The sequence below is a fragment of the Electrona antarctica genome (genome assembly GCF_951216825.1).
Source record: "Electrona antarctica genome assembly, contig: scaffold_230, whole genome shotgun sequence".
Lineage (NCBI taxonomy): Eukaryota > Metazoa > Chordata > Actinopteri > Myctophiformes > Myctophidae > Electrona > Electrona antarctica.
The window spans coordinates 120,910-148,835 of NW_027638291.1; the positions used below are offsets into that span (position 1 = coordinate 120,910).

The window sequence follows — 27,926 nt, forward strand, 5'->3', positions numbered from 1 at the left end:
TCAAGGGTCATCGTCCTCCTGTCTAGTGACTGTGATATCATGTGGAGGATGCCCTCGCCTATGAGCTGGCACAGTCTTAACTGCCATGTTCACTGAGGATGAGTGATGGGAGATTAATCGGCAAACACATCGGTATCGGCCGATTCTAGTTGTTTTTAGATTCATCGGCATCGGTCCGATTAATCAATCAGACCGGTCTGATTAATCGGTCTGTCTTTACAGATAAACAAGCCCAAAGTAACAGCTTGAACAGATCTACAAGCTCACAATATTAAATATAAAGGTATTTAAGTTAAATCTGACTTGCCTATAAGCCTGCAGTGCAGACACCCTGTTATGTTACATGTATTTTTGAGAATGGACAAAACTATTATATTTTCTTAATAGAGGGTATGCGCGTGACATCATCATCAAACCCGGAAGTTATGCAGGAATGCCTACTGAGTGGCAAAAAACTACTTTCTGGCCTTTGTTAGCCCAGACATCCACACAGAAAAGTCCTGTCTGATTGCATTAAACAACATTATGCATGTTGCTTTGCAACTCGATGTGCCACTCACTTTAAGCATGCGCATACCCTCTATACAGAATGAGATAAAATCAGTTATCGGCCATAACAGCAATTAATTATATGGGCCATTCTACCGAATCGGTTCAAATTCAGAGTTGGAAATTGTGTGAAATTTGTATGCTATTTTGGAAAAACTTTTACCATATTCATGTTGCACCAGAACTAAGGGACACATATTTAGTAAAGGCACACTCAATTATCATATTGTATTTTAATAATTTATTGGAATATCTTTCCTCTCCCAAAATTTGTCGCTACCGAAACATAGACTTTTACCTTCAAATAAAGATACTTTTTTTTTTTTAATTCCCCCCTGTACAGACCATTTTTAAGAATGTATGTGGTTCCACAATTAAATACATTTAGGCTAAATTGATAAAAAAAAAATATGTTGAATTATTGAGAGTAATCAAAATCTAAAAGCAATATTCTTTGTAAAATGTATAAAGTTGATTATATTGATTTCAGCATTATTTGTAGTTGACATTACACATACACCTAACCAATCATGATCTTAAAATATTGGTTGATAACTCACTATCTTTGATTTTAGACAAAACAACCAGTGTTTCGGTAGCAACTGCACTGTTTCAGTAGTAACTGCACTGTTTCGGTAGTAACTGCACTGTTTCGGTAGTAACTGCACTGTTTCGGTAGTGACCCAACAAACCTCCCCATCTCCTTTGCCTGCATTCTCACTCTCAGTCTCTCTCTGCCACACTTTTTACATTTTGTTTTGGTATTTTGGACCACATGATGAAATAGAAATCAGAATTAAGTACATTAAACATCCAATTTTGTCACTACCGTGTGAGAATTGTATCTAGTTTTTAGCTAAACTGTACAATGCTAGGCAAAAAATGGCTAAGAAAAACAGCTTTGAACGGATAGAAACATCTAGTACAGTCACTGGAAGGGGGGTCATGCACCCCCGGAAATATACTTCTAATCAGTGTTTTCTTATTGGAAAAAATGTGCTGAAAATGATGAGCTATGATAAAAAGTTGTCAAAATGTCCCACCTACCTCAAAACCCCCTTTTTGGTTATGGCTCTGGCGAAATTGTGTAAAGGCAAATATTAATTCACTAAAATTACATAAATAGACATGGTAGTCTGAAATTGGTCATGGAGTATCTTGACACATAGGGGTAAGTAGCAGAACAGGATTTGGGAGGTTGCTACCATTATATTCTTAAATATGACCCACATCATCCTCAGAAACACAAAGAAATATGGTGTCCGCTTGACTAATAACAACAAAGATGGTTATTTTCCAACACATTATGGTGAGTATCACTGCCTCACTTGTATATAGAAAACTTCTCATATCCCCAAGCTTCAATTTGAGCCCAAGATAACCTTTCTATCTTGTAAATTACTCTTTCTGTAGCCAAAATTCTGAACTATACCTCAAATCGGTGAAAATTGTATATTCAGTCAGTATCAGCTATACATTTGGAATAAATTAATCAATGAGTTTGAACTGACTCCACATCATTGAATATTTCTTACTTGAATAAGCTATGTTAAAAAGTTTGCAAAGTGTCCCATCTACCATTTTTATGCAAATGAGTGCCTCCATTATCAAATCTCAGCCAATATTGCACTTAAATGAACAAATAAGGTGTCTAGACCTATGTTTTGAGGGTCAAGGATCTCAGTGAAACGATTCTTAAAGTGACCACATGTGCCCGTGGCATGCTGGTGTACAAATCAGTGCCGATTAAATCAATTCCTCTATCTCGTCGGCTTCTTGTCCATGCTCTCCAGACAGTGTCAAGGATATCAACCAGTGAGGTTGGTAGGACTGCACCGCAGGACACACTGGATAAAAAAACTCTCTAGTTTCAACCACCCCTGCCCTTCATCATAGGGCTTTGGTTTTTCCAAAAAAAGCGGTTCTCTTCAGAGCAGAGTAGCATGGAGGAAGACGAGCCAGGTCAACTTTAGATTTAGAAATTAGTTTGTCATCTTCCCCCACCACTCTTTCACTAAAGACTCACAATTCAAATAGCTCTATAGCTCTAGCCAAGCCATGTGGCCCATAGGGCAGGAGCTTAACAAGTACACTCCCTGGCATGACTAGTATGTCGCAGGGACTTACCCTAATCCAACCCTTTGGTATTACCCAGCTGGGGATCGAACCCCTGACCATCCAGTCTCAGGGTGGACGCTCTAACTACAAGGCCACTGAGCTGTTGATGATATCCAGGGACTCTTACGGGTGTGTAACTTTAGAGTGTACAGAATGGAACCAAATGGACCTGTAAGCCTTGTGGAGCCATGAGGCCCATAGGGCAGGAGCCTATCTCCTGTTTCTGTAGTAGGAGGCAGCTTGATGTACAAGTACACCCCCTGGACATGACGCTAGTATGTAGCAGGGACTTACCCCAATCCAACCCTTGATGCTGAGTGCCAAGCAGGGACAAGCAGGGATGTACTGGGTTCCATTTTTCTGAGTCTTTGGTATGACCCGGCCGGGGATCGAACCCGGACCTCCCAGTCTCAAAGCAAACGCTCTGACCACAAGGCCACTGAGCTGTTGATATGCAGGGCCCCTTACGGGTGTGCAACTCTGAATGTACAAATGGAACCAAATGTGCCTTGTGCTACAATATATATATATTACAGATCCTTAATTAATATAGTTGGAGCAATTCATCTGTATGGACAGAGTTGCGAGTCTTCAGTATGGTAAATGGTGCATTTATAAAGCACCTTTATCCAAGGCGCTTTACATAGATGTGCATTACATTCACCCATTCATACACTGATGGCAGCAGAAACCATGCAAGGCACCAACCTGCACCTCGGGAGCTGTTAGGGGTTCAGTGTCTTGCTCTAGGACACTTCAACACTAACTCTGGGGGAGCCCGGGTTTGAACTGGCAACCTTGTGGTTACCATCCAGCCACTCTACCCCTGAGCCACCGCCGCCCCAGTGGACGTCACCCGTGCCAAGTTGCTGTGGACAATGGTGGGGGCAAATGACAAACTCACTTCTTAAATCTAAAGTTGACCTGGCTCGTCTTCCTCCATGCTACTCTGCTCTGAAGAGAACCATCGTGTTGCCTTATACAAGCGAGCTGATGAAGCTATTGTGGTAAAAACAAAACCATATGAAGGGCAGAGATCGTTGAAAATCCTTGTTTTGTACACTGTTGCTTACATTTTTGCATTTGAGTGTGTATAGGAAAATAATGGAATACTGTTACAGGATTGTTTGACTGTTTGAATTTTGTACTGCATATTGCAGGCCATTCTATAGCCTAGTGTGTATACTGCCGTATACTATTGTTCATACTAAGGATGTTTTTAGTTTGTGATGTTATGCTACAGTATATTCTAAATTATAAAGCTTGCTTAAAAACACAGCACCTGTCTAGATACCTTATTTGTAAAGTATGCAATATTGGTATCTCTTACTTGGTATAAATGTGACTTTATTGTAATGGCGGCACTGATTTGTACACTAGCATGCCACAGGCACATGTGGTCACTTTAAGAATAGTTTAACTGAGATCCTTGACCCTCAAAGCATAGGTCTAGACACCTTATTTGTTCATTTAAGTGCAATATTGGCTGAGCTATAGTGCAAATCGATTGTTTTGATAATGGTGACACTCATTTGCATACAAATGGTAGATTGGACACTTTGCCAACTTTTTAACATAGTTTATTCAAGACATATTCCATAAGGTGGAGTCAGTTCAAACTCAGTTCATTCCAAATGTATAGCTGATACTGACTGAATATACAATTTTCACCGATTTGAGGTATAGTTCAGAATTTTGGCGACAGAAAGATTAATAGAAAGGTTATCTTGGGCTCAAATTGAAGCTTAGGGATATGGGAAGTTTTCTATATACAAGTGAGGCAGTGATACTCACCATAATGTGTTGGAAAATAACCATCTTTGTTGTTATTAGTCAAGCGGACACCATATTTCTTTGTGTTTCTGAGGATGTGGGTCATATTTAAGAATATAAGGGTAGCAACCTCCCAAATCCTGTTCAGCTACTTACCCCTATGTGTCAAGATAAGCTAACATCCACTGGGAAAGGGTACTAACGGCTACATAACACGGTCTCCAGGCCAGGGGCCTCTGGACCCAGCGCCACAAACAGTGCATAGCCTAACAGAGTCAGCAATTATCCCACTAACACGTGGTAACTAATACTGACACCGCTGCGGTGTAAGTACGTGCGGGCTGTGCTAATACTGCATCAAACCGCGACCGGGGACGAGCTCAGGCTTCTCCCAGGTTTTCATTGCAAATTAGTGGCTTAAAGCTGTTTCACGGAAACTAATACCTAAATATCAGTGCCAATCCCCAGTGTCCAGCCACCCCCACTCACAGGCCAAGGCCCCCTGGACACGCACATAACGTCAACCGAACAGCGCTACACCAGGCCCAAGGCGCCGCTGGTCAGCCTTGCCATCATTCATTGCGAGCGGAGTACCTCGAGGCTACTCCCGCTGTGCAGTAGCACTGAATGAACGCTGTCTGCATAAATACTAACAGGATTAGAATCGTTCTGTCCATAAGCCACCTGTGTAGAACATTACGTGGCCAAAGACCCTGTACGTTCTCACTATAACATATATGCGGTCTTCTCTTCCCCAGCCTCGATCGACCATGACTGGCAGACGACCACCTCGTCTCAGTCAGACCATATTAGTGGGAGGGGCATATGTAAGCGACTGCGGCAACCACACTTTGCAATTTTTCAAAATTGGGACTTTTCTAGTTATTATTATTATTATGTCACGGACACGGATCATGGCGTCAACAAGACCCGTCACCATCGGCGAATCCGGTGATCTCTCGGACGTGTGATTGTAACACTTTTTTATTCATTATAATTGCAGTGATAAGACCGCAATGAACGCTCCTACGGGGGAGCGATGAAAAGAGCTTCACCGAGGGTGTCCAGAGAGGGGCTAAGCCGGGCTAGCTACATGCCCAGACACGTTCCCCTCCTAGCTGGCAAACCAACATCATCGCCGATTCAGCTACATGCTAATGACAACGCGTCTCACCGTTAGTACTATAGTTCTGAACCGAACGGTGGAATGGGACTTTTTATAGCCTACGGATCAAGACATTTGCTGCCCCTGACCCCCCTGTTACTGCGATCGAGGCAATGAAAGCAGATCTGTGAGATGGATTCGACGAGGCGCTCGTCCTGACGTCCTCCTTCCTCCATCGGGTAAGAACAATTTTGTAGATTGAGACGGGCAGATCATGACGTAAAACGATTCAAGACGCGTTGTCATTATTTATGTATCTACTCGTCTTTGCATCGCATCATCGTTGCAAACGTCATACTTACTATCATACTGCTATAGATTATTTTCTTTTTATAATGCTATATATTGATCACTATTGATTGATTTGTTACTGCACTGAGTCTGTTACTGTCTACTGTACTGTAACAAAACGCATTTGACATAACACTCAATCTTTATTGATCAGCCCCAATGGGCACTGTTGACCCCTATACTGTAGATCTCCATATATGGAGCTGGCATGTTCTGACATGCTGTGCTAGTAGACAGTATATAGCATATATATATATATATATATATATATATATATATTGACAGCTTTAGTTACTTTGGGATTATCATTACAAGACGTCCTACACTAACCACTACAGCCCTATATGGATTTCGGCCATTTGAAAATAGCTAATCTACAAGGACCACATTTTTTCCCTCTACCATGTGTTCTTGCTTACTGTAAGTTTCTCTGGACTAAGAGCATCTGCTAAATGTGTAAATTGTTGTCCCTCAGAGCTGGCACACAAGAGTGCAGAGTTGGACGTCCTCGCCCAGTATTCCCTGAGGTCATAGTCAAGCCCAAGTTGGAGCTGTATTGGGACACTATAGTGAGGTTCTTGCTAACCCGTTTTTCAACAAGACCATGGCGGGTGATCGTTTCTCAGCTGCTCTGGTTCCTTCACTTCTCGGACAATGGTGCAGGTAACAAGGCAGACAAACTGCACAAAGTGAGGTGTTGGGACTACCTGTTGGCCAAGCTCCAGGAGATGTTGACACCCTCAGAACATTTGTGACTAAATTTGACTGAGGGACTGCCATTGGATTTATTTGAATTTTCGTTTTTTCATGTCATGTGAAAGCAGGGAATCATAGCTTCAAATTGACATATTGGTTGTTCAGTTTGACCCTCCAGTTTTGGAGATATGGCTTATAGAGTAATGTCTTGCAGAAAACAGCGAGTTGAGAAAACAGGCTTGAAAGGATCACTTCTGTGGACTCTAACATTACACCTAGCTACATGTTTAAGCATCTATTTCATATTTACATGTTGATTTCAGCTCTGACACTTATTTCAGACATGCTCTAGGATGTGAAGAGTCTGCCTGTGCTATAAACTCATTACAAAAAAAAAAAAAAAAAAAGTTTTATTCCTCTGGTGAAAAGCTGGAATTTGCGCGATGGCAGTCTCTCAGTCAAATCTGGTCACATTTGTATAGACAGGGGAATGATGTTTTGGTGTGAGAGGCTGGGCTTCAGAGTATATATTTAGTGTGTGGCTCACTGTATGCTTACTACAGTAAAAACTCTGATATATCACTGTAACAGTATGATTACTGCAGTAAAAGCCACTGATAATGTGGGCACCACAGACCAAACTTTAATAAAAAGGTATACATGATTTTCTGCCTCAGTCGTTTATATCAAGATGTACTGAACTTACTTACTTGTACTTCAACAGTCAATTAACTGGCGAACGGTAGATGGGATAAAGCAGAGAGTCTGTTCTTTCATTCGGTATATAGTATGTATATGTCGCTATAGGCCTTATTTTGTGAATATTTAGTTGTTCATGTCCATGTCTTCTATAAGTTCTCTCTGGTGGGCACAAGCTGCATTCAATAACCAATTACTGACAAACTGTAGATGGGATCAATGTGTACTGTTTTCCTCCTAAAAGTACACATTCAGGGCTTTCATTCGATGTATAGGATGTATAGCATATTTGTTTTGTTCATTTGTATATCTGCCTGTCAATGTCTGTGACTTTAAACCTTCCATAACTCTGCTTTCTGTTCAAGATAATCACTTTCAGGCAAAAGCAGGTGTTACAAAAAGGTCAATAGAATGGAAGATGGTAAAATCAAAATGTATTTTTTAAATTGAAGTGGACAAGTTAAGCTTTCTTTTGATGTATGCGGTGTGATTCTCGCTATAAGAGAACATTTTGCTGTGGGCCCTGAAAAAGTTCCTTCCTTCAATGTTAACCCCATAGAACCCGGATGAATATAGGCCTGGCTCGATTGTGTAGCAACCAACGTGTTAAATGGTAAACCGTGGCATCCCAAATACTCACACACACACCCACGCACGCACACACACACACACACACACCATGTACTCACATTTTAAAAGGTCCCGTCTGTTTGTGGTACCAGGAGCTAGACTTGAGGCACCAACTGGAAACAGAGTCGAAACAAGAAATCATTAATGAATCAGCTTGTTGCTTCTAGGGGCCGACAGCATGGAACAAACTATAAAACCCAGTGAAGCAGCTTTCTGCTTCTAGTGGCCGACAGCGTGGAACAAACTCCCACTGTACCTTCAACAGGCAGCCTCTGTAGACATTTGTAAAGCACAGCTCAAGACCTACTTCTACACTCTTGCTTTTAGTTGATCTTTTAAATTCTTTGTTCTTCACTATATTGCATTACTGCTATTATTTTAATGTTTTTATGATTAGCTTTTCCTTTATTTTTTCTTCATTGCTCTGTAAAGCACTTTGAGCTGCATTTATTGTCATGAAAAGTGCTATATAAATAAATTGTATTATTTTTATTATTATTATTAATGTGAATAATTACCTTAGCCTAGGTTACATTTTAATCTACAATATATCAGAATGGAACAGAGCCTTCATTAGCATCATTAACACTGACTCTGTTTGACCAGGATGGAACAGAGCCTTCATTAGCATCATTAACAGTGGCCGCGGTTACATGCAGGCTGATCATTCCGAATAAATACTTCCGAATAAAATGCATCCGAAGTAATGTTTTTTGCTGCGTGTTTACATGGGAAATGGTCATTCCGAATGAGCGTTTACAAGGAGATGTGATATAAGACATGATACATGTTAATTCACGTGAAACCACGCCATCTGTTGGACACATAAAATATAGGCAGTTCATTCATTATGTGACTGTCTCAACAATAGGCTACAAACATTACAGATGAAAGACGATACTTTGAAATCCCATCATTTCATTCTGCAGTAGCTTTGAGGCTGCTGGTTGGATAGGGGCGGGCATATATGTTTACCGTCTTTTATTCCCCACCCGCTGCGGCTCCCCTTCTCCGCTGGGAAGGTGATCATCTCGTTTTTATTTGTACTTTATTATCTACAGCACGGCCAGGGCACGCAACACACTGATTATTATTGTATCAAGGGTCGCTCGTTATTTTTGAGAGAGAGAGAGAGAGAGACTGTTGAACACACACACACACACACACACACACACACACACACACACACACACACACAACGTGATTCTGGCGAACGGTAGATGGGATAAAGCAGAGAGTCTGTTCTTTCATTCGGTATATAGTATGTATATGTCTCTATAGGCCTTATTTTGTGAATATTTAGTTGTTCATGTCCATGTCTTCTATAAGTTCTCTCTGGTGGGCACAAGCTGCATTCAATAACCAATTACTGACAAACTGTAGATGGGATCAATGTGTACTGTTTTCCTCCTAAAAGTACACATTCAGGGCTTTCATTCGATGTATAGGATGTATAGCATATTTGTTTTGTTCATTTGTATATCTGCCTGTCAATGTCTGTGACTTTAAACCTTCCATAACTCTGCTTTCTGTTCAAGATAATCACTTTCAGGCAAAAGCAGGTGTTACAAAAAGGTCAATAGAATGGAAGATGGTAAAATCAAAATTTATTTTTTAAATTGAAGTGGACAAGTTAAGCTTTCTTTTGATGTATGCGGTGTGATTCTCGCTATAAGAGAACATTTTGCTGTGGGCCCTGAAAAAGTTCCTTCCTTCAATGTTAACCCCATAGAACCCGGATGAATATAGGCCTGGCTCGATTGTGTAGCAACCAACGTGTTAAATGGTAAACCGTGGCATCCCAAATACTCCCACACACACCCACGCACGCACACACACACACACACACACCATGTACTCACATTTTAAAAGGTCCCGTCTGTTTGTGGTACCAGGAGCTAGACTTGAGGCACCAACTGGAAACAGAGTCGAAACAAGAAATCATTAATGATACTTTGAAATACTTTGAAAAGACGATACTTTGAAATCCCATCATTTCATTCTGCAGTAGCTTTGAGGCTGCTGGTTGGATAGGGGCGGGCATATATGTTTACCGTCTTTTATTCCCCACCCGCTGCGGCTCCCCTTCTCCGCTGGGAAGGTGATCATCTCGTTTTTATTTGTACTTTATTATCTACAGCACGGCCAGGGCACGCAACACACTGATTATTATTGTATCAAGGGTCGCTCGTTATTTTTGAGAGAGAGAGAGAGAGAGACTGTTGAACACACACACACACACACACACACACACACACACACACACACACAACGTGATTCTGGCGAACGGTAGATGGGATAAAGCAGAGAGTCTGTTCTTTCATTCGGTATATAGTATGTATATGTCGCTATAGGCCTTATTTTGTGAATATTTAGTTGTTCATGTCCATGTCTTCTATAAGTTCTCTCTGGTGGGCACAAGCTGCATTCAATAACCAATTACTGACAAACTGTAGATGGGATCAATGTGTACTGTTTTCCTCCTAAAAGTACACATTCAGGGCTTTCATTCGATGTATAGGATGTATAGCATATTTGTTTTGTTCATTTGTATATCTGCCTGTCAATGTCTGTGACTTTAAACCTTCCATAACTCTGCTTTCTGTTCAAGATAATCACTTTCAGGCAAAAGCAGGTGTTACAAAAAGGTCAATAGAATGGAAGATGGTAAAATCAAAATGTATTTTTTAAATTGAAGTGGACAAGTTAAGCTTTCTTTTGATGTATGCGGTGTGATTCTCGCTATAAGAGAACATTTTGCTGTGGGCCCTGAAAAAGTTCCTTCCTTCAATGTTAACCCCATAGAACCCGGATGAATATAGGCCTGGCTCGATTGTGTAGCAACCAACGTGTTAAATGGTAAACCGTGGCATCCCAAATACTCACACACACACCCACGCACGCACACACACACACACACACACACACACACACCATGTACTCACATTTTAAAAGGTCCCGTCTGTTTGTGGTACCAGGAGCTAGACTTGAGGCACCAACTGGAAACAGAGTCGAAACAAGAAATCATTAATGAATCAGCTTGTTGCTTCTAGGGGCCGACAGCATGGAACAAACTATAAAACCCAGTGAAGCAGCTTTCTGCTTCTAGTGGCCGACAGCGTGGAACAAACTCCCACTGTACCTTCAACAGGCAGCCTCTGTAGACATTTGTAAAGCACAGCTCAAGACCTACTTCTACACTCTTGCTTTTAGTTGATCTTTTAAATTCTTTGTTCTTCACTATATTGCATTACTGCTATTATTTTAATGTTTTTATGATTAGCTTTTCCTTTATTTTTTCTTCATTGCTCTGTAAAGCACTTTGAGCTGCATTTATTGTCATGAAAAGTGCTGTATAAATAAATTGTATTATTTTTATTATTATTATTAATGTGAATAATTACCTTAGCCTAGGTTACATTTTAATCTACAATATATCAGAATGGAACAGAGCCTTCATTAGCATCATTAACACTGACTCTGTTTGACCAGGATGGAACAGAGCCTTCATTAGCATCATTAACAGTGGCCGCGGTTACATGCAGGCTGATCATTCCGAATAAATACTTCCGAATAAAATGCATCTGAAGTAATGTTTTTTGCTGCGTGTTTACATGGGAAATGGTCATTCCGAATGAGCGTTTACAAGGAGATGTGATATAAGACATGATACATGTTAATTCACGTGAAACCACGCCATCTGTTGGACACATAAAATATAGGCAGTTCATTCATTATGTGACTGTCTCAACAATAGGCTACAAACATTACAGATGAAAGACGATACTTTGAAATCCCATCATTTCATTCTGCAGTAGCTTTGAGGCTGCTGGTTGGATAGGGGCGGGCATATATGTTTACCGTCTTTTATTCCCCACCCGCTGCGGCTCCCCTTCTCCGCTGGGAAGGTGATCATCTCGTTTTTATTTGTACTTTATTATCTACAGCACGGCCAGGGCACGCAACACACTGATTATTATTGTATCAAGGGTCGCTCGTTATTTTTGAGAGAGAGAGAGAGAGAGACTGTTGAACACACACACACACACACACACACACACACACACACACACACACACAACGCGCTGATCTACAGGCTGACAACGTGTCCCATCCGTACATCGCATAAAGCATAATGCATAGCTTATCTGCACGATACACAATCGCCGCATCATTATGGCATAAAGTAGGCTACCAATTGGGTGTTTAATACTAGATTGATTGCAGGCAGCTGCTCATCAATGCAATGAAACTGCAAAGCCGTTATGTTTCATGACGTTTTGGTTGCAACTTGGAATAGGCAAGTTATAGCCTATAAAAGTTTAAAGGGATAGGATGGACATAGCGATAATAGCGTATTCTTGGGACTGTGTGTGTGTGTGACTGTGTGTGTGTGTGTGTGTGTGTATGTGTATGTGTGTGTGTGTGTGAGAGAGAGAGAGAGATTACTGAACAGCGGACTGACGGCATTTCGTCCTCTCTCTCCTCCGTCTTTCTGTTAGTCCCCCGATGCACTTAGCCTACAGTAGCATGAAGCATCCAGATACATATAGGCTGGCTATATAACCTATAGGCATATCAAACATGTTTGAAAATTATCAGAGTTATCATCAACTCGGGACGGTTGGATCTTTGAACACTCACAGATCAGGGGGATCATCATCACCACTGCTGCTGCTGCTCCACGTTTTTTTTTGTGGATTTCGGATCTGCAAAATGCACGAAATAATGCGCTCTATGTGCAAACTCCTCGGCGCGCCTTGGATATGAGCGCCTTGGAGTTGGAGCGCCTTGGAAATGAGCATGCTCAGAAAGACCAGAATGAACTTACATCCGAAGCAGTGTATACATGAGTCCAATTTTCTTTCAATCGCATTGAACATCGGAATAATCCGGCCAGTGACATCGGAATGGTTTTTAAATCGCATTGAGCATTTTCATTCGGATTTAAGTTTTTGTAGGTGTTTACATGACAACGTTTAATAGGATTTAACTTCTATTCGGAATTAAGAGGGGTTGAAAGTAGAGCTGGGACTCGATTAAAAAAATTAATCTAATTAATCAGAGGCTTTGTAGTTAATTAATCTCGATTAATCGCATTTTAATCGCATATCAATATTCAACCCGAGAACAGTGAGAAACCTTTTTTTTTCAAATGTTTTTTGGTATCCCAGTGAATAGTGACTACGGGATTACACTCATTTTCAACATTTTACTGTCATTAATATACCTTAGAGTTGTTGTGTGGATATAATAAGAAAGTCCCCCCCATTCTGTGTTGCCTAGAACTGGAGGTCTGAAAAAAATCAGTAACATTATGAAGTACATCTCAGTGACATCACAAAAATGTACTTCATAATGTTACTGTTTTTTTCAGACCTCCAGTTCTATAGGCAACACATAATGGGGGGACTTTATTATTTCCAGTGGACACAACTCCATAGAAAAATGGAGTATCCCAACAGATAAACAAGAGCACAAGTGCCTATATAGTGTCTTCAGTGTGTATATGAATACTCAAATGTGCTTTACATGGCAGGGCATGAGAACAAATAAAAACAACTTTATTATGGGGGAAACATTTCACATGAGGTTGGGGCTGACCCATGCTACTTCAGTATGTTTCGCATCGAGGACAGCTTGACAGCTTCGTGCTGTGGTGAAATCACCGCGCGTCTCCGGTGGTCTGTGAGACATGTTAAACTGAAGCAGCTAGCAAGCCTAGCATAGAAGCTAACGTTGTCATAAATGGATCCTCTGACATTGCACACAGCCATGCCGCTATCCACGCGTCCATCCGATATCTTTTACATCTAAATGTCCCATCCATGGAGCAAAAGCGATATAAGCGGCTTCTTCATTCGATTCATTTGGGTTTGGACTTTGGGCTTTCTGACGGAGCTGTAGCCTGTAGTGTAGCTACTGCTGTAGTGTCTGCTGCTGCTGCTGCTCGAGTGCCGCAGCCTATTCAGTACTACTAGAAACGCACCCAATGAGAAACGTTCCGCGGTGGAAAAAAAAGGTGCGATTAAATGCGTTAATTTTTTTAACGCGTTAATTTTTCTGTAGTTAATTAATCTCAATTAACGCGTTAAAGTCCCGGCCCTAGTTGAAAGACCTCATGTAAATGTACCCAACTGACTCTAGGTTATGACTCATTCGGAATGACCATTTCCCATGTAAACACGCAGCAAAAAACATTACTTCGGATGCATTTTATTCGGAAGTATTTATTCGGAATGATCAGCCTGCATGTAACCGCGGCCACTGACTCGGTTTGACCAGAATGGAACAGAGCCTTCATTAGCATCATTAACACTGACTCTGTTTGACCAGAATGGAACAGAGCCTTCATTATAGTATCATTAACACTGACTCTGTTTGATCAGAATGGAACAGAGCCTTCATTAGCATCATTAACACTGACTCTGTTTGACCAGAATGGAACAGAGCCTTCATTAGCATCATTAACACTGACTCTGTTTGACCAGAATGGAACAGAGCCTTCATTAGCATCATTAACACTGACTCTGTTTGACCAGAATGGAACAGAGCCTTCATTAGCATCATTAACACTGACTCTGTTTGACCAGAATGGAACAGAGCCTTCATTAGCATCATTGACATATCATTAGCATATCATTAATGAAATGCATTTCCTTTTTTTTATAACTTTTTGGACTAATTACTTAACAAAAGAGAGGATCTACAGCGTTTGGAATACTTGGATTACTCGGATTACCTTTTGGGGATTACTTTGGGGATACTTGACTCTGGGACACCTTTAAGGGACGTATACCTTATTCCGCATGGTATGTAAAGGACAATTCACTAGGAAATGTTCTATATAAAGTATAAGCTTGATTGATTTAATAATTGACTTTACCTTCTGCCCTCTGCTGAGCCATCTTCACCTCCAGTGCCTTCAGTTTCTCCTCCGTGGCCTTCCGTTTCTCCTCCGTGGCCAGTGTCTCTCGCTCTGCCTTCTCCCATTTCGCTTTATCCTCTGTAGGAAACCAATAAGACAGAACCATTCAACAGCAAAACACTGTCACCATCCTACAAAGTCAGGAATGTACCTCTATGTCCCATCAGCCCTTCCTCAACCATAACCTCACTCCTAACCCAAACTCCCACAGCTGGGCGATTAATTGAATTTTTAAGATCTTGATTTAGATTTTTTATTTTAGGTTTAGATTACGATACTTCATGCACACATCGGATTTTGAAGTGCATCTGGTTAACTTTAGTTTTAATGGATTTTCTCATGTTGAATATCAAACCAATAACTCCCATTTAATACTAGCGCAGTCACAATTCATACAATAACAAATCTGTATCCATATCTCCCTTAATCACACGAGGGCTTTCACAAACTAGTCGACTACTATAAACACTACTGTAGTCGAGTAAACTACACACTGCGCAGTAGTCAAACTAGTTGAAGATTTATTTTTAAATTATGATTTAAATTATTAATCATATTAATATGATAATACCTTATTCCGCATGGTATGTAAAGCACAATTCACTAGGAAATGTTCTATATAAAGTATAAGCTTGATTGATTTACTAATTTACTTTACCTTCTGCCCTCTGCTGTGCCAGTATCCTCTGCTCAGCCTGGTATCGTGCACGCACGCACGCACGCACGCACGCACGCACGCACGTACGTACGCACGCACGCACGCACGCACACACGCACACACACACACACACACACACACACACACACACACACACACACACACACACACACACACACAGGCATAATTGATAATGGATAAACGACAAACTATCCTTTAAAACCCACATCACAACAAAACCAAAATTAGCATTTTTCTATAGAAATAAAGCTTGCTTTGACTTCAACAGTAGAAAACAGTTTATTCAAAGCACCCCCCCCCCCCCCCACACACACACACGAACTTGATTTCACTTGATCGATTAAAAAGTCTTGTAAGATTACACACACACACACACACACACACACACACACACACACACACACACACACACACACACACACACACACACACACACACACACACACACACACACACACACACACACACACATATATATATATATATTATAATTTGTTTTATTATTTTTAAAGGACCAAGCAGTTCTGAAAGAACTTGGACCTTTTTTGAAATTGCTATTTCTTTTCTTCCGCCAAAATTGCAGTTTTGGCTGAACCGTGCAGTCGGTTTTCGCGAAATTTGGAGATATGGTAGAGGGCCATGCCAAACGGTGAGGATGCGAAGCCCACAACCATTGGCCAAAGGGTGGCGCTATATTGAAAATGCAAACTTTGACCAAGCATAGCTCATGAACCGTTTGACCGTCGGCAATGAAACCTCAACACACATATGCGTCTCCTCATGCCGAACAAGTTCCGCGCTGTTACTTTTGACGTCTGACCTCTAGATCACCTGCCATTTTGAATTATATGAAAATCAATTAAAATGCATCTCCTCCCAGGATCTTTGATCAAAATGCACGAAAACTTCTACACGTGAACTTTGGACCTATACGGACATGGGAAAGTATAGTACGTTTTTTAAGGGAATAAATGAAGGTTTTATGAGCCAATGAAAATTGCCGGAATATTAATTTTTTTTCTTCCGCCAAAAATAGCAGTTCTGGCTGAACCGTGCAGTCGGTTTTCGCGAAATTTGGAGATATGGTAGAGGGCCATGCCAAACGGTGAGGATGCGAAGCCCACAACCATTGGCCAAAGTTCTGTGCTGTTACTTTTGACCTCTGACCTCTAGATCACCCGCCATTTTGAATTATATGAAAATCAATTAAAATGCATCTCCTCCCATGATCTTTGATCAAAATGCACGAAAACCTCTACAAGTGAACTTTGGACCTATACGGACATGTACGGACAAAGTATAGTACGTTTTTGTAAGTGAAAAAAATTAAGGTTTTATGAGCCAATGAAAATTGCCATTTTGTGAAATTCTGTCTTTACTTTGTTCTGTTGTAGTGCCTGTGGCTTTGCTGACCTCTGCTGGTCTAAAGTGCCTCACCTGTCAATCACCTGAGCCACACCCTTAGTCAGCTGTTCTTGATTAGTTGCAGGCTATATAAGAGGACTTGTGGCCAGCAACTCATTGTCTCCCAAACACCCAAACTGAACAGTTGTGGTCCCTTTTTGTTGCGTTTATTAGTTAAGTTTCAGATGGGCTGGTCGTAAGTACTGTATTCTTGTCCATCAGTCCCTGTTTTGCAATGCAGGATTTTAAATAAATGTGTAATATCTTTGTAAACTTTTTATCTGACTTTGTGTCCTTTTATGTTAGCCCTTGGTTGAGCCAAGTTGAAAGGGCCGTAACAATGCTAGAAACTGATTTGTTTAGTGAGAAACATGTATAAAGAACTTGATCCTGATCAAATCAGGTTCCTTTCTCATGAATTGATACATTATTTGATGTTGTACAACAGTGATTTTGAAACAAAGACTGATTTGGACACCTGGCCTTTCAGTTCAGGTTTTTTGTGTCCTGAATGGATTCCCTTGCATGGATGGTTCTGGTACCGGATGGTACCCAGACCTGGCGAGCCGACCCGGAACTCTGAACCGCCCCCTTCACCCACAAATGTGGTAATCTGGTTCTCCAAATTGTTGTACTGTTCTGCATGTTTCTACACCATACTGTCCATGCCTAACAGGAACAAACTTTTCAGTACCACCCGTATTGCTTCCAAGATCATCGGACTTCCTACACCCACACTTTCTGATATGAACAATAATGCCATCACACGGCAAGCACTTTCAATATCAAATGACACTGATCATCCCCTGTATCGCTTCTTTAACCTCATGCCATCTGGACAAAGATACAGAACCTTGCCATGGAAAAAGGTCCGTTTTAGTAGGAGCTTTGTCCCCTCAGCCATCGCGGCTTTAAACAAACTGCCCCGCCGATAGGATGGTTCTGTACACAGTGGGGACCTCATGTTTTTGTTTTTGTATTGTCTTGGTGTTATGTGCTCTGTGTTGTTTTTGATGTGGGTGTTGAACAGATTGTGAAGACAAATATCCTTCGGGACAATAAAGATTATTATTATTAAATTGGAGAAAGCGACTGCTTTCCCTGAACTGAATAGGAACTGAACGGGGACTTTTCAATTCAACAACTTAAAGTGGGCCCCATTTGTTAGTTTTTCATGAATGTTCAAAGCTGTTTATTTTCTGTGAAGTTTAAAGGTGTAGTGACACTTTTAGACCTTCTCCGTGGTCATCATATGAGCATACCTAACAATGGATGCCAAAAAAATTGGAAAATTCACATTTTTGTGTGTTTTTATATCAAAAGTCCATAAAATATTTGTTTTATTACTTCCTGAAAACGAAAGCGTGATGACGTGTCGAGGCCAACATCGATAAAAGCCAATACAAATGAAGCTCACCCGTATCCTCTCCATATGTGCGCATCCGTGCAGCACAGCTGCTATTGATTACAGAAATCCTCAGTTTTTATTCGCATTCCAGATAACATCCAGACAGTGTATTACTCGGTTTTAACTTAATCATCACGCTAAAATATGTATCTGAAAACATTATAGGGTAGAAATAAGCTACATAACAGTAAACTGGTACAGTTGGCCGTCTATTTGATTTGTAAACAAACACACACCACGCTGCTGCGTATAGCATAGCAACAGTCCCTAGCTACCGTCCCATCGCCTGAAGGGATGCGACGCTCTGATTGGTTCAGAAACTTCAGACCGGTGTTTCAACTTGAAACCGTTTGAAACTTCATAATAAAATGTCCACCATTTCCGTTTCATTACACCTTTAATAATATTTTTTCAGTTAACCTTTAATCCCTGTTTCCGACTCATTTCATTGGTTTTCACTCACTCATTGAGCTCCTCGTCTGAATCTGGTACATTTTCTGGTTTATATGCAGTCAATTAATTTATCTTTACCCACCTTTATCATTAGTTCTCCTTGTGCAACTTGCTACAAAAACACAATGATTTTGCTTGTTAGCTCGGTAGGTAGAGCTCTTGCCTTTGCAACACAAGGTCATGGGTTCAAATCTGGGCACCGCCAACTCTGTGTATGAGTCTTCAAGAACCCTTACCTGCCCCCCACTATAAAAAACCGACCCTGTCACAATTCCATGGTCTTTTTCTCAAGTTTAGTCTTCCATGTTTCTTGTGCATATTATTCTTATTGCCTTCCTGCTTGGTCCGGCCTTATCGCTGCTTGCAGCGATCCTTTTCTAGTTATTATTGTTTTTGTATATAATTTGGGTATTTAGCAGACACTCTTATCAACACGACTTAAATTAAGTAAGGTAAATAATCCCATCCATACATCAAATGTATGTGATTGCTCTGTACAGAAAGGTTTATGAATGACTTTTCGATCCTTATGTATCTTCAGGTAAAAAAAAGAAACAAAATTAAACCTGAAGAAGAACCTAAAAGAACACTTACAGCCTTAGCATGGTTGTCGTCGGCATCTTTCTTGTATTTTTCCATCTTGTCATTGAGCTGTTTGATGTGCTCCTCTTCGGTTTTTCTCTGCTGAGCCATCTCCACCTCCAGTGCCTTCCGTTTCTCCTCCGTGGCCAGTCTCTCTCGCTCTGCCTTCTCCCATTTCGCTTTATCCTCTGTAGGAAACCAATAAGACAGAACCATTCAACAGCAAAACACTGTCACCATCCTACAAAGTCAGGATTGTACCTCTATGTCCCAGCCCACCCCGAGGGCTTTCACAAACTAGTCGACTACTATAAACACCACTGTAGTCGAGTAAGTACACACTGCGCAGTAGTCAAACTAGTCGAGGATTTATTTTTAAATTATGATTTAAATTATTAATCATTGTTTTTGTGAATCAGGGCAGTATGTGTACATCAGATAATGCAGCTGTGGGACCCAACGGAATTGTTCTCTTAATACAGCCACAAATAACTGACGTCAAACAATCATATAGTAGTCAAATGTTCAGTGACTCTTTAAATCACACCCAGGTTTGTCCCGTTAATGTTATTGAACCTTTTAATGGTTGTGTCTGAGAGTTGTGTTATTGGATGAAACAAATATGATATTAATATGATAATACCTTATTCTGCATGGTATGTAAAGCACAATTCACTAGGAAATGTTCTATATAAAGTATAAGCTTGATTGATTTACTAATTGACTTTACCTTCTGCTCTCCGCTGTGCCTCAGAGAGCCTTTTATCTGCTGCCAGTATGGCTGTGCCGACGGTCGCCTTCTCATCCAGGTATGTTTTCAGCACCTCCTCAGCCTGGTATCGCACGCGCACGCACACGCACACGCACAAGCACACACACTCTATTAGCCTACCCTCATCAGTATGGTTTAATTAATTTAACATTATCTCTCTTCAGATCAGAAGTTGGCAGAAATCAGACTCACCTTGACTCCTCCTTCTGCACGTCTGTATGTACCAGTCATCACCTCGAGGTCCTGGCAGAACGTCACGTATCCTCCAGGGACCGAGTACAGACCAGCTCCCACCTTGTTCTCCAGGGATTTAAAGACTCGTTGGATGATTTGTTCACATGCCTTCCTGGACTCCTTGATGTTCTTCTCAGAGATCTGATTGTATTCCCCCTGAAGTGCGCTCTAAAAACACAGTGGTAACAATGAACATGGTTTACTGGTCATGGGGTGCACTTAGCCTAAGATTTAGACTCGTAGAGGTATTTTTCGATTCATGTAAATATAAATATTTTGCTTGCGGACCTATAATCGCTCTTAACATGTACATATGCAAAATCACGTGCTTACGTTGCTGCCCCACTTCTCAGCTTGGCCTACGTTCTGCGCTTGAAAGTACGGTGCGTTGTTTTCAATAAAAAGGTGTTTTGATCCACTCTGTCTCGGAATCTGGCATCCATCTTGGATTTCACTCCATTGTAAATGCGCAACAGAGCATTGGCCACTAGGAGCGCTGCCAATATGTTCTGTTGCGCATTTACAATGGAGTCTAAATCTTAGGCTAGGGTGCTCTGGTCGGGGGTGCAACAACACAATGTTACACTTTTTTTTTCTTTTTTGCAGGATCACGCTCATACACAATCACATGGCGTGCATTTACGTGCCCACAACCATGCGTTCCCATAATATCACACACTGCTGTTGTAACGTAGCACGCTTGGTCTCACCCAAACACGGTGAAATAACACGGATTGGCAATTCCATACACTAGTAGAAAACCCCCAAATCCGTTCATATTACACTGAAATCCTCCCAAATAGACAATGACAGAGGGGGGGGCCGTCTCTACCGAACTTTGGCCATGAGAGACACTGAGCATGTTAAAGGCCTTGTACAATGAATAATACGGGGAATTTTATTTTGAAGTTTCACTCTGAAACAGAAAGCTTTGAACCAATCGGAGCGTTGCATCCTTCCAGGCTATGGGCGTATAGCTCTGCTACGTGCACGGTGCAGAATGTTGGTTTACGAAGTCACAGAGAGACAGCTGGCAGCCAAGCTGACGTTTAAAACAAGTAATACACTGTCTGGATGCAGTAGTGTAAAGTAACTAAGTACTTGTACTTAAGTACTGTACAATTTTGAGGTATTTGTACTTTACTTGAGTATTTCCAATTTCCACTACTTCTACTCCACTACATCTCAGAGACAAAATTTGTACTTTTACTCCACAACAATTATTTTAAAACTTTAGTTACTAGTTACTTTGGAGATTTTAATTTTGATTAGAGAACATACATTAACCACTTCAACCCTATACATTTTGGCCATTTGAAAATAGCCGATCTACAAGCTCACAATGTGTCGCAACGCAACACATTGTGAGCTTGTAGATCTGCTATTTGTACACATTTTGTTAAGTGGGACATTCTGCACAATGAGTACTTTTACTTTTAGTACTTTAAGTACATTTTGATGCCGATACTTTTGTACTTTTCAATTGTACAAGTGCATTTACAATACAGCCAATTTTACATTGAGGTGCAACTCTTCCACCTACCATTATATTATCCTGCCTTTCTTTTTAATCAAGGCATTCTTTGATAAAGTTGCGACAATAAACTTCCTAACTAAAACTACTTATGCACACATAAACCGAACCAAAACTAATCAAACTAAAACAAATAAATCCTAATGGTGGTCAGACAAAGCATTTCTGTGCACAGTTCTGTCCCCAGTTACTAAAATCACCATTACACCACTGCATCAAGTAGATTATTCCATGAAAAAAGGAAGACATTGAATAAATTAAAGTAATGAAGCATGGCTCTTTTGCCTATAGGGGTCGCTGTTTGACGGCATTGTGAGTCATACAGTATCTCCCTGAAGACAGTGACAGGCATTGAAGATGTATCTTTACTGCAGCCCAGGGCTTCACTGTGGGAGCCCCTCCCACTTGTATCATATGAAATACAAGTGGAAGGGGCTCCCACAGTGAAAAAGAACTATGCATATCGAGATACAAGGGAAATTAGTTAAACAACAACTGTATTAAACAAGCCAAGGACTTGAAAAGCACAATCATTTTGACTAAGTTTTAGAGGATTTGAAAAAGTGTTGCATAAGATGAAAATAATGGACAACACATACCACAAGCTTCTTCTGATATTCTTGGTTGTCATCTCTGAAAGAACGTTTCCTGAAGAGTGACCAGGCCTCTCTCTCACTGGACGCATGGATTGCAGACAGCTCCTCCATGGTCTTGGTGGGAAAGCGTACCGACTCCATCCCCTTTACATAGAGGACCCGGGCCTGCTCAACAGCCCTGGCATTCTCAATCTCAGCCAGAGCCACCACAGCATTTTCCAGACAGGGAACGTCTCCACTACGGATGGCTTCCACGTACGTCTCTGCCAGCTGACCAAGAACTGTGGAAGATAGAACCATGGCAAGTGTGTTCAACTAGAGCAGACAAAAGTCAGATGTTGCTAATTCCAATATCACCTACAACAGCAAAACAGGGGAGGCCGGCAGGTATAACGAATATATACATGTCATGAATCCACACAAAGGTACTTTTTTAAATTAAAAACTGAAATATTTATATAATATTTTGATATCACATATATTCTTCACAATAAACACTTAATTTGTCAGAATGCAAAGTGAGCATGTACAGTCATTGATGTCAATCCCTAAAATGCTGTTGGCTGACAGAAAAGCCAGACACCCAGTGCATGTAGTGTACATTTATTTAAATCCCACTTACTTCTGCCAGTGACCTTTATTCCATCCCCGACAAACTTGGCGCCAGACTTGGTGTAGATGTGTTCAGTGAACTTCTTGGCCTGTTCAACAAACTCTGGATCCAACTCAGCATCAGTCGCTTCCTCCATTTGTTGCATTATCTTACGATGAGCCGGTATATCGAACACAAAACAATGGCGAGGCTGGAAGAATTTACGAAGGCAGGCACGGGGTTCGTTGTACTGCGGCTTCGCACCTTTGGCAACATGAAACATATACAGAACACAATACCTTTTAGTGTAAAGTCCTTCTGGTGCCTATAGTTTAAATTATTGAAATCTCAATTATATTCAAATCATTTTCAGCAGAACATGAAACCTTGTATCTCCTTGAGACCGTGTTCCAGGTACTCGTTTTCTGTACAGGGTGTCCCATCAAGCTCCAGTTTCAGTGAAAAATCTCGCACAGCCCACACGAACGAGGGAAGGTAACGTGCAATCGTACGTTCATCATCCTTCTCCGCCTTGGACTTCATTTTGATATTCTTTGTCAGTTCTGTTACATAGCTGTAAGGGGTGGTGTTAAGGATGACAAAAGAACCTCACACAACACTGTTGTTTGTAAACCTTAGTTTTTACAGAAGTGTAGATCGAGCAGGGAAAGACAGAAATGCCTGCCAACATTCATGACGTGAGTATGTGTGTATATATGTATATGTGTATATATATATATATATATATATATATATATATATATATATATATATATAAGCATATATAAGGTGGTTTCAAAAGGTTTATCTGCATTTTTATGGAGATTAAAGAAGGTTTAAGTCTTTGCCAGGGCTTTCCCAAAACAATATACTTGAGCTTGTCCAAATATAATTGGACTTGAAAAGACAATTCTAAAGTTAATAAATGAACAAGTGAAAGCATGGCAAATACAGGACAATAGTCATAGATATAATCTTGGCAAACGAGGGAATAATGAGTGAATAATGTGAAGGATACTGAAGTTTCTCCATGGATGTGTTATCAATGGTTCCCATGCTGTTGTAGACCAGGGTGCTGCTGAGCAGAACTGCCATGGCAAAGATCCAGTTGTCATTCTTCGTATCTCCCTGAAACCACAATAAGTAATTGTTTGGACGTCATTCTTATATGTAGTATTATAATAAGTGTGGTGGGGGTGAATGTCCAACTCCACTGACACCCAGGTTCTGACGTCAATTATTAAATGCAACGTGATTTGAACATGAATCAAAATGGCCGCTCACCTTCTCAACATCTCCCAGTCCCTCTGTGTCCAGCAGCACCAGAGTGTGGTCAGCCTTTCTGGGGTGAGGTACACACCACATCCAGATGCCCTTTGTCTTGGATTGGACGGTGGATCCCAGAGGGAATCCTGGAGGATGGAATATGGGACAATAAATAACAAACCAAATTATAGCTGCAAGCAGCGAACCAGGACGGGGCGAAGCAATAAGACAAATCACACCTGTGTGAAACTCATTCCATTTGGGGTTTATGATCCGTTCATAAACAAACTGTCTCGCCAATATTGTGGGGGAGGTGTCTCTGTATCGTTATATTGTCAGGGAGGTGTCTCTGTATCGTTATATTGTCAGGGAGGTGTCTCTGTATCGTTATATTGTCAGGGAGGTGTCTCTGTATCGTTATATTGTCAGGGAGGTGTCTCTGTATCGTTATATTGTCAGGGAGGTGTCTCTGTATCGTTATATTGTCTGGGAGGTGTCTCTGTATCGTTTGCGACCGTCAGTCACTCATTTGATACAGTCTGTTTCTAGCGAAAATTTAACTAATTCAGCAGCAGTAACAATAGCGTTTTCTCTCAGTCAGTTGATTCTTCATATCCATATGAGTGAAACAGCCTGGATGACATGTTTATTTTTCAAACAGTTCTTATATGAGGCGATCTAAGATCTCCCTATGGGGATAATAATACAAATAAAACACAGTTCTTATATGGGGCGATCTAAGATCCCCCTATGGGGATTATAAGACAAATAAAACACAGTTCTTATATGAGGCGATCTAAGATCCCCCTATGGGGATTATAATTAAGCAATATTACACTTGAGGGTGTGGTTTAACGTGATTATTGCCACAACAGTGATGCGATCAGGAAAGAGACGTTGTCGAGTTCCGCAAGCAGATGCGGAACTCGACTACGTCTGAGATGACACTGTGAGTATGTGTGGGTGCGTGTGTGCCTGATATTGGAATTAGACGTATACCTTATAATTAAAATGCTCACCTTTGTTTTCGCCAGCCAGCCTGTTCATCAGGTAGGACTTCCCGGTTCGGTACAGACCCACTACTGACACCACCACCACTTTCTGCTCGATCTGCTGTAAAATCTTCAGAGCACTGGGAACCACACAGAGACTCCCTTTACTGTCACTCTCTATCAGACATACTGGCTCCCTCATGCTGCAGGCTGGCTCCTTCATGCTGCAGGCTGAAACACACAGAGACATGAGGAGAATACTGCCATGATGACACAACAGAAACACACAGAGACATGTCCATGTCCAGGCCTGGTTGACTAGATTTAGAAGACATGTGTCCAGTGCAGGGGTGGGCAACTGGCGGCCCGGGGGCCACATGCGCCCCCCACCTTCAATTAACCGCATGTTAGTATCAGAATACTGATATAATATTGATTTCAGCTGTTACAATTCCAAACCTGCTTTAATTACTTCATGACTATAGTATTAAATGACTCGTAGCCTACTTAATGTTATTGTCTTTTTTGTGTCCAATGTAGTTATGTTACCAGTTCATAACGTTAACATAACTATAACTAAATGCATTTGAAATTCAATAAAAAGGTTACTTTTCAGGATTCCAATTCAAAAATAGCAAAACATTATTCAGATTTTCAATTCAAATATAGCAAAAATAGCTGATCTACAAGCTCAAAACTTGTCGCATTGCGACGCATTTTGAGCTTGTAGATCGGCTATTTTTGCTACTACAGTAATATGAACTGTGGGCCTCTGGAGTGATGGGGGAAATATATTGGCCCTCACCATCGTCAAAGTTGCCCACCTCTGGTCCATTGCATAGCCTACTGCAGGCCTGGTTGACTAGATTTAGAAGACATGTGTCCAGTGCATAGCCTACTGCAGGCCTGGTTGACTAGATTTAGAAGACATGTGTCCAGTGCATAGCCTACTGCAGGCCTGGTAGACTAGATTTAGAAGACATGTGTCCAGTGCATAGCCTACTGCAGGCCTGGTAGACTAGATTTAGAAGACATGTGTCCAGTGCATAGCCTACTGCAGGCCTGGTTGACTATATTTAGAAGACATGTTGTCCAGTGCATAGCCTACTGCAGGCCTGGTAGACTAGATTTAGAAGACATGTGTCCAGTGCATAGCCTACTGCAGACCTGGTTGACTAGATTTAGAAGACATGTGTCCAGTGCATAGCCTACTGCAGGCCTGGTAGACTAGATTTAGAAGACATGTGTCCAGTGCATAGCCTACTGCAGGCCTGGTAGACTAGATTTAGAAGACATGTGTCCAGTGCATAGCCTACTGCAGGCCTGGTAGACTATATTTAGAAGACATGTGTCCAGTGCATAGCCTACTGCAGGCCTGGTTGACTAGATTTAGAAGACATGTTGTAAAGTGCATAGCCTACTGCAGGCCTGGTTGATTGATTGATTTTGATTGATTGAAATATTTATTAACAGTTTGCAGAATTACAGTACATTTCAAGCACAAACTCAATACAAAGACTGTTAACTGTGTCCAGGGCATAGCCTACTGCAGGCCTGGTAGACTAGATTTAGAAGACATGTGTCCAGTGCATAGCCTACTGCAGGCCTGGTTGACTAGATTTAGAAGACATGTGTCCAGTGCATAGCCTACTGCAGGCCTGGTTGACTAGATTTAGAAGACATGTGTCCAGTGCATAGCCTACTGCAGGCCTGGTTGACTAGATTTAGAAGAACATTTGAAGATTTTGCTACTAAAATGATGGATTATTTATATGGAGAAATCCCGTCATTTAACATGCATCTCTATGGGGGAGAAGGACAGCTTGCCCTGTCTCCTCGCTGCTAACGTGTCTATTGGACAGGACGGGTTGGGGAGGGACTTAGTGCTGCTAACGTGTCTATTGGACAAGGACGGGTGGGAGGGAGGGGCTAATTATGTCATAGACAAGGGGAAGTGGTGTTGATTATTCTCCATACTAAATGATTTAATTTATAGCTTTATAGTTTAGCTTGTTGGAACGGCAGTGCAGAGCCTCTGTGAATCTGCCATGTGTTTTGGTGTGTTCATGGCCGTATATAATTCAGTTGTACCGGTAACTTCTAGACAAAGTCAAGTCATTGTTCTCTTATCACCTTTATGCGGACGTCGGACGATTCACAAATCCACATGCAACATGACGCCTCTGCTTCATTGTCTAAGTTTCATTGAGGCGTGGAGGGCTCTAAACGCAAAGTGTCAATGAAAGTAAAACAGAGGCCATAGTGTCCTTAACTGATACACATTATCTAACCTCTCTTCTTACCTAGTCCAAACGCCCCCACTAGGTCACCCCTGTGGACGATCGGCAGGATGTTCGCCATGATTTCCAGTTCTCTACGGGGAAAGTTTTGTACGATCAGGTCGACGACCTTCTCCCTGGTGTCGGCATCCTGTAGCGCACTCTTCGTCAGCGGCTTGCAACCGGAAACATTTTCAGGCTGTTGCAGCTGCCACTTAAAGCTGTCGAACTCCTCCTGACCCAGACTCTTCAGGTTCGTCAGGATACGATTCTTAAGAGACGTCAT

At 41.3% G+C, this 27,926-nt stretch overlaps 1 protein-coding gene across 1 annotated transcript; it reads right to left on the reverse strand.

Moving 5' to 3' along the window:
- Positions 1–27,926, reverse strand: LOC306918212 (guanylate-binding protein 1-like; the record flags this gene model as incomplete). Its single annotated transcript, XM_079531088.1, has 12 exons — positions 1–92; positions 14,808–14,925; positions 19,388–19,563; positions 20,106–20,208; positions 20,340–20,549; positions 22,515–22,792; positions 23,134–23,367; positions 23,490–23,677; positions 24,122–24,231; positions 24,388–24,515; positions 25,389–25,592; positions 27,665–27,926. The coding sequence occupies 12 exons, from the start codon at positions 27,924–27,926 to the stop codon at positions 1–3; spliced, it is 2,103 nt and encodes a 700-aa protein (XP_079387214.1).